The sequence below is a fragment of the Acanthochromis polyacanthus genome, chromosome 12 (assembly GCF_021347895.1).
Source record: "Acanthochromis polyacanthus isolate Apoly-LR-REF ecotype Palm Island chromosome 12, KAUST_Apoly_ChrSc, whole genome shotgun sequence".
NCBI lineage: Eukaryota > Metazoa > Chordata > Actinopteri > Pomacentridae > Acanthochromis > Acanthochromis polyacanthus.
In genome coordinates, this window is record NC_067124.1 from 39,680,942 (window position 1) to 39,690,301 (window position 9,360).

The 9,360-nt window shown below is 44.0% G+C and overlaps 1 protein-coding gene across 1 annotated transcript; it reads left to right on the forward strand.

Annotated features, from left to right (window-relative positions):
* Nucleotides 1–240: 240 nt before the first annotated feature.
* Nucleotides 241–9,084, forward strand: il11a (interleukin 11a). The gene is made up of 7 exons (XM_051956510.1): nucleotides 241–356; nucleotides 412–477; nucleotides 1,333–1,397; nucleotides 1,454–1,710; nucleotides 5,444–5,539; nucleotides 5,618–5,779; nucleotides 6,991–9,084. Exons 1-7 carry the CDS (start codon nucleotides 241–243, stop codon nucleotides 7,168–7,170), a joined length of 942 nt encoding a protein of 313 aa, XP_051812470.1. The 3' UTR covers nucleotides 7,171–9,084.
* The last annotated feature ends 276 nt before the right edge of the window (nucleotides 9,085–9,360 follow it).

A 9,360-nucleotide genomic window follows, 5' to 3' on the forward strand; every position in this document is an offset into this window, starting at 1 on the left:
TCAGTAACTAATAAACACACAAATGCCACATTTCTGACCATGCTACATGGGGGAATGAGCAGCCTTGGAGGAGGACTGCCCTCTCTAAGTGCTTTTCTAGTTTTTTACGGTCATAATCCCTGAATGTTTTTATTGTTTGTGCAACATAAAGAACTGTGCCTACTGTAGGTCACACTTCCCTGCACCTGACCGGCTGTTTCCAGTGTTTTTGTGCCATACATTGACCCCTGCCACCTTTTAATGCCGCCTCTGTTCCGACACTTCGTGAGGCCCCTTCTGGTTCTTCTGGAGGACACCTCCCTGCTGCTCCTCACTCTTTCCTTCACCCTGGAGGAGCAGGAAAAAAAGAAGGGAAGGTGAGGAGGGAGGCAGTGGAAATAACAGGCTGCTGCTGCTGCTGCTGTGTCTCAGGAGGCTGAAAAAGTCCGGAGAGCGGAGCGCAGAGAGCCGCTGGCGGAGGGAGAAAAGGTGTTACAGGTAAAGAAAAAAAAAGAAAGATGAGCTGATACACGTGGAAACAAAGAGGCGCAGTGACGGACGGAGGGGAGCGCAGATGTGCGGAGATAAGGCGGAGGCTGCGGAGCTGATAGCGGCAGAGAAAGTGATAGAGGAGAGAAAAAACAACAACGGAACAGATTTTTTTTAAAGTTTCGTAAAGAGGCAGAGACAGCAGCAGCAGGGAGGGAGGAGGGAGGAGTGTGTGTGTGTGTGTGTGTGTGTGTGTGTGTGTGTGTGTGTGTGTGTGTGTGTGTGTGTGTGTGTGTGTGTGTGTGTGTGTGTGTGTGCGTGCGTGCGTGCGTGCGTGTGTGTGTGTGTTTTTATGAATGAAGTGAGTCACTGCCGATGTGTCATAGGCCCGACGTCTTTATAAAGGAAGTTTTAAACAAGCCTAAACACTTCACTGCGCGCAAAAATTGGAACTTAGCGCTTCTGGCATCAGAGTGTGAAGCTCCAGACTTCTCCTCAACTTCTACACCAACTTTTTATCCACTCAGACTGAAGAAGGAGAAGAAGAGAAGACACCGGAGTTTATTTATTTATTCATCTATTTTTATATTATTATTTATTCCCATCCGCTTTTTTCTTTATTTCTTTTTGTGTTTTTTAAAAATTCTTTTTGGTGATTTTTGCTCCGCTGCTCTCCTGCTCTGTTGGATCCAATATGAAATGTAAGTTGAGCTCTTTTTTTGTGTATTTTTTTTATTCTTATCTACTGTTTCTTCTGCTCGGACTGCTCGTAGATTAAAGCTGCAGCTCCAGGCAGCAGCTTCTTGTGGTTCACCTGTAATTATGAAGCATTCATCATTTCAACGCGCTGCGGTGGTTTTAAAGCTGCAGTCTAGCGGGCTGCAGGCTGATGAATGAGCCCACTGTTGGAGCTGCTTCTCGGGTTGCAGGTGTGACAGTTTGGCCGCGGATGCTCCAGAAGATGCGGATGATCTGAGCCTGTGAGGACATGACCGAGGGCTGGATGTGCTGACAGGCCTCGGCTTCTTCTTCTTCATCTTCTCCTCATCTTCCTCCTCTAATTGCCTCCGTGTGTTTGTTGCAGTGCTGCTCGACTCCTCCTCCTCGCTGCTCCTCTCGCTGCTATTGGCTCAGCTGCCCGTGTTCACGTCCGCGTCCCCGGTGCCGGCGCGCAGGCCCAGTGACCTGGACAAACTGTCCAATCAGACCAAGAACCTGATGAAGCTGACACAGGAACTGCTGGTAAGTGATCGGCTGTGATTGGCTGCGGAGGCTCTGAACTTGGTGATAATTGAATTGTTGGTGTGAAGATGGATGAAGGAGAACCTGTAACTGGGTTTGCTGCTAATGTTCTGAGTCAGAAAGCTAAACGAAAGGTCCAGGTGCTTATTTACTGGAGCTCTGAGGAGAAGAACCTTTGCTAGATTCTCCAGGAACCTAAAAGAAAAGTCTAGATGCTTTTTAGCAAACGTCCCAAGAGAAGAACATCTTTTAGATTCTTCAGGAAGCTCAGCATTGGCTTCATTTGTGGATTCTTAGCCGTCAAGAAAAACTTTCCAGAAGACCTTTTCCAGGTTCCCCGAAAACCTAAAAGAGAAGTTCAGTTGCATTTTTACAAAGGCTCACAGGAGAAAAGACATTGTCAGGTTCTTCAGGAACCTTAAAGAGAAGTCCAGTTGCTTTTTCGTTGAAGGTGTAAGGAGCGCTAACTTTGTCTTTGTAGGATCTTAGTCCAAAAGAACTTTTCTAGATTCTTCAAGAACCTAAAAGAGAAGTCCAGATGCTTATTTTTTCACTTAAGGTCCTAGATTCTTCAAGAAGCTCCAAGATGCATGAACTTTGTTTGTTGATTCCTAGTCATTCAGGTGATCCTCGGTTCTAGATCACCTTTTAAAGGTTCTTCAGGAACCTGAAAGAGAAGTCCAGCTGCTTTGTTCTTGAAGGTGTAAGGTGCACTAACTTTGCCTTTGTAATTTCTTAGTCAAAAGAACCTTTTATAGATTCTTCAAGAACATAAAGAGAAGTCTAGCTGCCTCTTTTTATTGAAGTCCCTAAGAGAGGAAATGTTTTCAGGTTCTTCAAGAACCTAAAAAAAGTCCAGTTGCTTTTTAGTATCGATACTCCTATGTGCAGTAACTTTGTCTGTAGATTCTCAGTCAAAAAGAACATTTACTCAGTTCTTCAAAAAACTAATAGAGAAGTTAAATTGCTTTTTTACTGAAGATGCTAGGAGAAGAATGTTTTCCGGGTTTTCCAAGGATCCTTAACGTGAAGCCCAGTTTCTATTTTGCTGAAGGTTCTTGGTGCGCTAACTTTCTCTGTGGAGGTTTTCAGTTAAAGAAGCTCTTCTCCTTGGAGCTTCAGTAAAAAAGTTCTCATTTAGAGAAGTTCAGTTGCTTTTTTACTGGAGCTCTGAGGAGAAGAACCTTCTGTAGGTTCTCCAAGAAGCTCCAGCTTTGTCTGTATGGATTGTCAGTCATCTTGAAGTTCTAAACAAAGAGTCTAGTTGCTGTTTTAACTGGAGTGTCCTAGAAGAAGAACCTTGTTTCGGTTCTCCAGGTGGCTCTCAGGTGCTGTAACTTTGCATCATGTTGTGGAAACACCGCAGTTTTTTCTTAGAACTTCCGTCAGTCTGCTTTAAGCTGCTTTCATTAATGACGGACGGCTGATTTTCACGCTCAGGTCGGGCCATCGAACGCCTCGGGGAGGATTTAACGGCGTGATCTCACTTTTAATCCAGGAGAGAGCAGCTCTGACTCAGCAGCCTCCCGGTGAGCCTCAGGCTGAAAAAGCACCTCTGGTCCAGGTCCTTTAAGACGTTTCAGCTGAACTGGAGATGCTCTTTTAGCTCCAGAAGCGATAAGAGGACGAAGCTCAGAGAAGCAGGAGCAGAGCAGCTTCAGGAGGACGGATCAGGGGGTGAAGGTGTGATGAAACCAGCCCATCAAACACCTGTGCATCGACAGCGAGCCGCATCACACTCCTGTTTACATAGAAACATGTTTATGCTCTGCGGCGAGACTCTGGAGGTGTGAAAAATGTATCACACGTGTTTATTTCGACACGTCTGGCCCGGAGTCCCATTCTGTTGACAGTCAAGTGAGCAGGAAAATCAGATTTGAGGACTCGCAGCTGGTGATTGTGTATCAACAGGAGTGTTTTAACAGGTGAAAAGAAAGCGGGATCATATCAGCGGATCTCCGGTTACACATGACTGATCCAGATTCTATTTTTGCATCATGCAAATGCTTTAAGTCTTTTGTTTGAGAGGATAAAAATCAAAAAATAGCCACAGACTCTCTCTAGTCTCGGCGGTTCAGAAAGTGCACGTTTAGAACAATGACTGCTGCAGAAGTAACCTGGAGCCCAGATGTGAACAAGGCAGCATTATCAAAGGAGGGACAGTATTAGACGGTGCTCGAGCCGCTCGGAAGATTTATTTTTAATTTTTCCCCCTTTTTTGTGTGGAATTCCATTAAAGAGGGGACAAAGTTAGGAAAGACAAATAGAATCCGTGGAAAGTCCCTGCAAAAAGTAATGAAGCTTTAAAGGGAGAGAAGCGTGTGTCTGTGTACACACATGTAGGAGTTTTCCAGTGTGTGTGTGTGTGTGTGTGTGTGTGTGTGTGTGTGTGTGTGTGTGTGTGTGTGTATGTGAGGCTTCTGTAAATAGTCACGGCAGCATAGGTGTGGTGTTTAGTGTTTTGCCTTCGGTCGCCACAGCAAAGTGACCTGATAAAAATCAAAAAAGAGATTTATCACATTCCAGCATTTGCATTGAGGAAGAAAAGCGTCGGGATGCTGAGCCGAGCCGAGCCGAGCCGGGCTGGGGGTGAGGTCACGACGCTGCAAACGCCGTGCAAACGCCGGGATAAGAGAGAATTAAAGGCTGAGAAAGAGAGAGGAGCGCAAAACCACAAGAGATGAAGAGATCAGAGAGCAGCTGGATGACGAGCACAAACCGGGGTTATATAGAGAAGACAAAACATGGGAGCACAAACAGAGGAGAGCTGTTTTATGGAGAGACAGGAGGGACAATTATCAGCGAAAACATCGACAACACAAAACAACATCCTGTTTACAGCCATCAGCGCTAATGTGGTTCCTCTGCTGATGGACGTTAATCAGCTCCATTCATTACTGACTTTAAAACCAAACCAGCGCTGACCTTATTACTGACAGCTGTTAGAATTTTAGACGCAGATTTGGTTCATCTTTCTGATGGAACGGTTCGTCACAGTGACCAGTTCATGGATAGATTCACTTCCTTTAGAATGGTTCCCAGTATGTTTCAGCCTCTTTAAACTGGTTCCCAGTGTATGTCAGCCTCTTTAAACTGGTTCCCAGTGTATGTCAGCCTCTTTAAACTGGTTCCCAGTATGTTTCAGTCTCGTGAAACTGGTTCCCAGTGTATGTCAGCCTCTTTAAACTGGTTCCCAGTATGTTTCAGTCTCGTGAAACTGGTTCCCAGTGTATGTCAGCCTCTTTAAACTGGTTCCCAGTATGTTTCAGTCTCTTTAAACCAAACCAGTGCTGACCTTATAAATGCATTAAGCAGCAGCAGGTGCTGTTACCCCCCTCTGCTGGCAGGTGGGGGAACTGCAGCCCGTGGAGTTTTCAGCAGCAGCAGCAGCACTGCGTCATTGTGTCTTTTTATAGCGGTGACCCTGGAGTTTCCCTACAGCTCTGTGTTGTCTGTCCCACTTGGAGCTTTCTTAGTCACTGCATATGTTGTTCTCGTGGCTCCCAGCAGAAAACATCCTGTGGCTTCAGGTCATTTGCTCTTATTGTTGACATTTGGGAGGCCGAATGTGGCTGAACTCACGCTGACCCGATTGACCACACTCCCCTCAGCCACGGCTACTGTCTCCAAGCACAGAAAACACAGAGGTGCTCGGCGCTAACTCTTTCCTCATGTTTCCGTGACTCGTCTGGGGATGAGTAGAGGTAATTAGCTGCTGTGTTTTCTCTTCCAGAGGGAGCATGCCTTCGACTCGGACGTGGAGCCCCACAGGTTCAGGTCCCTGCCAGAAATGAGCAACAGATCGGCCAGCGACCTCCAGAATCTTGAGGTAATGCTGCGATAATGTGTTTGTGCGACACTCCGCCACGCCCGGCGACAGCGTCTGAAGTGTGTGTGTTGTTTCCAGCTGAAGCCCACGCTGTCTCAGCTGCACGCCGACCTCAAGCTCTACGAGCACCACTTCGAGTGGCTCAACAAGGTCTCCAAGAAGCACCACCACCCCGCGGTGCCCAAACTGGTGGAGATGATCCGAGAGATGAAGTCTCTCATCACTCTGCTGCACCGTCAGGTAAAAACACAGAGCATTCAACCTTCATAGGGGTTTACATTCACCTTTAGTCTCAGAAAAACACGGCCCCTGAAAGCACCATCACCTGCTGAAGAACCTCTTTATTTACATCACTGAGAACATGGAATTATCTGGATGACCCCAAACTTTTGAACAGTCATGTACTTCATTTTCCCTCTGAACCTCAAAACCAAGAAAACCTGATATCTTTATAAGAAAATGACCAAAATGACAGCAATTATCTGCCAGAAACTGTAAAAACATAAAAAGATTCTTCATTTTCCAGTAACCCTAATTTGGCAGTCATGTGTGATTCAGACATTTTGTCTGTAAAATCAATCAAATTAAAGATTAAATTCACAGTATTTAATGAAAATCACTTCATTCAACATGGTTCACTTAAAAAGTTGCAAAAAAATAAACTGCGTTAAAAAGAGACTAAATTATTATGAGTGACTTCGCTGCAACCAACAGCTAAAAAAATTCAGAGACTTTTCAGCTGAACTGCAGACAGCGTTTCCACAGAGCAGAGAGGATAATTAAAATATAAATAGTTAAATATCTACAGTATGCAGAACCTCCATTGTTATCCAGTTAGTTTTTGGGAAACAAATTCTGGTTTCCATCGTTCTAACGGAGTCCTACTGTGGAACCAGAACAACATGAAGAAGGAGAGAGAACTCAAGAGATGTCTTCTGTCTGAATTTCTTTATTTATATACCAAAAATCCAACATCTTCAACAAGAGTCCACAGCTGGTACCAAAACTGGAAAACATGGAGGCTTCGTGTACTGTAGATATTTAACTATTTACATTTAATTTTACATCAGTTTCAGCCATAAATCCCTGAATTACTGTCACATGATGCTGGTTACAGCTGAATGCATCGTGGATTAGTGGTGGCACCGAGGAGAGCAGAAGTATTTCTTTTGTACAGAATCCAGTTGGAGTTTCTAGAATGTTTCAGCCTATTTAAACTGGTTCCCAGTATGTTTAACTTTCCTTAAGCTGGTTTCTAGAATGTTTCAGCCGATTTAAACTGGTTCCCAGTATGTTTAACTTTCCTTAAGCTGGTTTCTAGAATGTTTCAGCCTATTTAAACTGGTTCCCAGTATGTTTCAGTCCAGTAAAACTACTGATATTCTTAGCTCCTTCCCTTCCTGCTCCATCCTGCAGTAGCTGATCAGGTCTTGTTATTCCGTCCTCTCCAGATGCTGAGGGTGGAGGCCCCCCGGCTGACCCCGGCCACCCCGTCCTTGCCTCCCCACCTCCCCTACCAGTTCGACGTCCTGCAGTCGAGCCACGAGCTGCTGCAGCACTTCAAGCTGTTCTGCGACTGGGCCTACAGAGCCTTCATGAGCCTCAAGCCCAAAGCCACCGCCGTGCAATGATGGTCCGGAGCCGAGGCTGCAGAAGCGGTGAGCAGAAACTGGAGCACGACGGCGAGCACTGAGGCCAGCAGCGTCCTTCGGAGGAAATCCACCAGAGCCGACGAGGACGCAGAAAAACGCAGCCAGCTTTCATCCATCACCACCCCTAACTCCCCCTAAAGGCCTTGTTCATGTTATTTATGTATTTATTTATTTATTGACTCTTAGTAATTTATTTAATTTTATTTATTTGAAGTCGTAACGTGTCACGCTCCTCCTTATTTCTGTGCTAACGTGAATTTTAACGCTCTCATCTTTCTTCTTCTTCCTGTGTCTCACTGAAAGGTAAAACTCGGTAGCACTTCATGAACCTGCAGCTCTGATACTTTAAACTGATTTTACTTCAGCCGATAATTCCTCCAGTACAGGGGGTCCTCAACTTACGTCAGAGTTACGGTCCTACGGATGTAAGTCGATTTTCTTCACAAGTCGAAACTCTGGCGAAAATGTAAACAAAGCCGTTACGTGCATCACGATATCGATCAGTTCTTTAGAAAAGTCATGTTCTGAGTATTTTATTCTATCTAATCTCACTTCCGTGGAGACGGCTTTCCTTTTCTTCAAAGCATCAGAAGAGTCTGACTTACGTTTGGGAGCCATAATGAAGGGCAAAAAGTTAGCGAATGTAGCACAATCCAAGGTGGCGTACAACTGGAGAATGGAAACAAAGCCATCTTATAGCGTCGTGTGACGACGTATTCGTCTGCTCCGATTCCCAACTAGTTCCACATAACCAGTTCTGACGTAACAATGAAACACCGTAAATCGAGGACGTCATAGTCTAAGGATTCCTTGTAGATGTAGCAAACATTGGTGCTCTGAAACATTTTAAACGGGCAAGTCAATGGTTTTTCCCTATCCAGCTAAAGTTGTGGTAACATTGACTTACGCTTAGGAGCCATAATGAAGGGCAAAAAGTTCACGAATGTAGCACAATCCAAGGTGGTGTACAACCAGAGAATGGAAACAAAGCTGCCCTATAGCGCCACGTGATGATGTATTCATCCGTTCTGCATGCCAACTAGTTCCACGTAACCAGTTCTGACGTAACGATGAAATGCCATACGTCATAAACGGAGGACCCACTCTTAACCAGCTCTGTATTGACGAAACGCTATAGGTTGAGGACTTCGTAAACCGAGGACCCACCCGTAGCCAGTTCCAACATAGTGACGTAACACCATAGGTCGAGGACGTCGTAAACTGAGGACCCCCTGTAGATGTAGCAAACATTAGAAGCAGCCATGGTTTCGCTCTCGGTGCCCTCAAACATTAAAAAAACGGACGAGTCGATGGTTTTTACCTTTCCGTCTAACGTTGTGGTAAAGTTTATGAATGTGTTTCTGAGCACTGATGGTCCTGATTAGATTCTTTGCACAAACCTGTTGGGATTTTAGCCTCTTGGACGAGTGAGACGGCTGATTTTTGAACTTTGGGCGAGAAAAGTTTTTGAGTTTAAACACCCAAAGCCTTAAAATACTATGTATTGTGACACTATGTTCTGTACAGCTGTACATAAATGTACAAGAATGTAAATGGTTGTATACAGTGCTTTTGTGTATTATGTTGTTTTCTACAATATAATAATAGATTTCTTTACCTATTTTATCACTATCGTTTTTGTCCATTCCTATTCTAGTATTTGTTACAGTATTGACTATTTATTTAAGTTACTTGGTGGAACTATTTATTTTGTGCTGCAGTGGAGCAAGCCTCCCGTCTTTTTGTACTTTTATACAGTTTTTATTCTTATTCTCTATTATTATTATTATAATACCATCACGTTTAAATTATTCTTGTACCATCAAGATGCCTCTTCCACACACTGATTGGCCTCAATGTGAAATATGTGCCTTGGTGAAATAAATGCTAAAGAATGTGCACAATGGATCTGAGTTCATCTTTCCCATGTACGCTGGAAAAAATATTATTTTTAAACGTTTTTTTCACAATTTTTTGGAACAGTTTACAACTATTTTACACGTTTTCTCTGTATTGTTAAACAGCAAATAACTATTAAAATCACAGGCAAAGTGCAATTATTTATTATCAATTAGTAACTATTTACATGTTAAAATCAAAAGCAGAAAAAAAACTTTAAAAAATGTCTACATCAAAAATGAATTATTTTATAAATGGTAATATATTGTC

Bases quoted from the DNA above. Each gene is read 5' to 3' on its own strand.
- il11a (XM_051956510.1), top strand. From the start codon at position 241: ATGCCGCCTCTGTTCCGACACTTCGTGAGGCCCCTTCTGGTTCTTCTG. The intron at 357-411 runs GTGAGGAGGGAG...GCTGTGTCTCAG, and splicing joins CAGGAAAAAAAGAAGGGAAG to GAGGCTGAAAAAGTCCGGAG. The intron at 478-1,332 runs GTAAAGAAAAAA...GTGGTTTTAAAG, and splicing joins AGGGAGAAAAGGTGTTACAG to CTGCAGTCTAGCGGGCTGCA.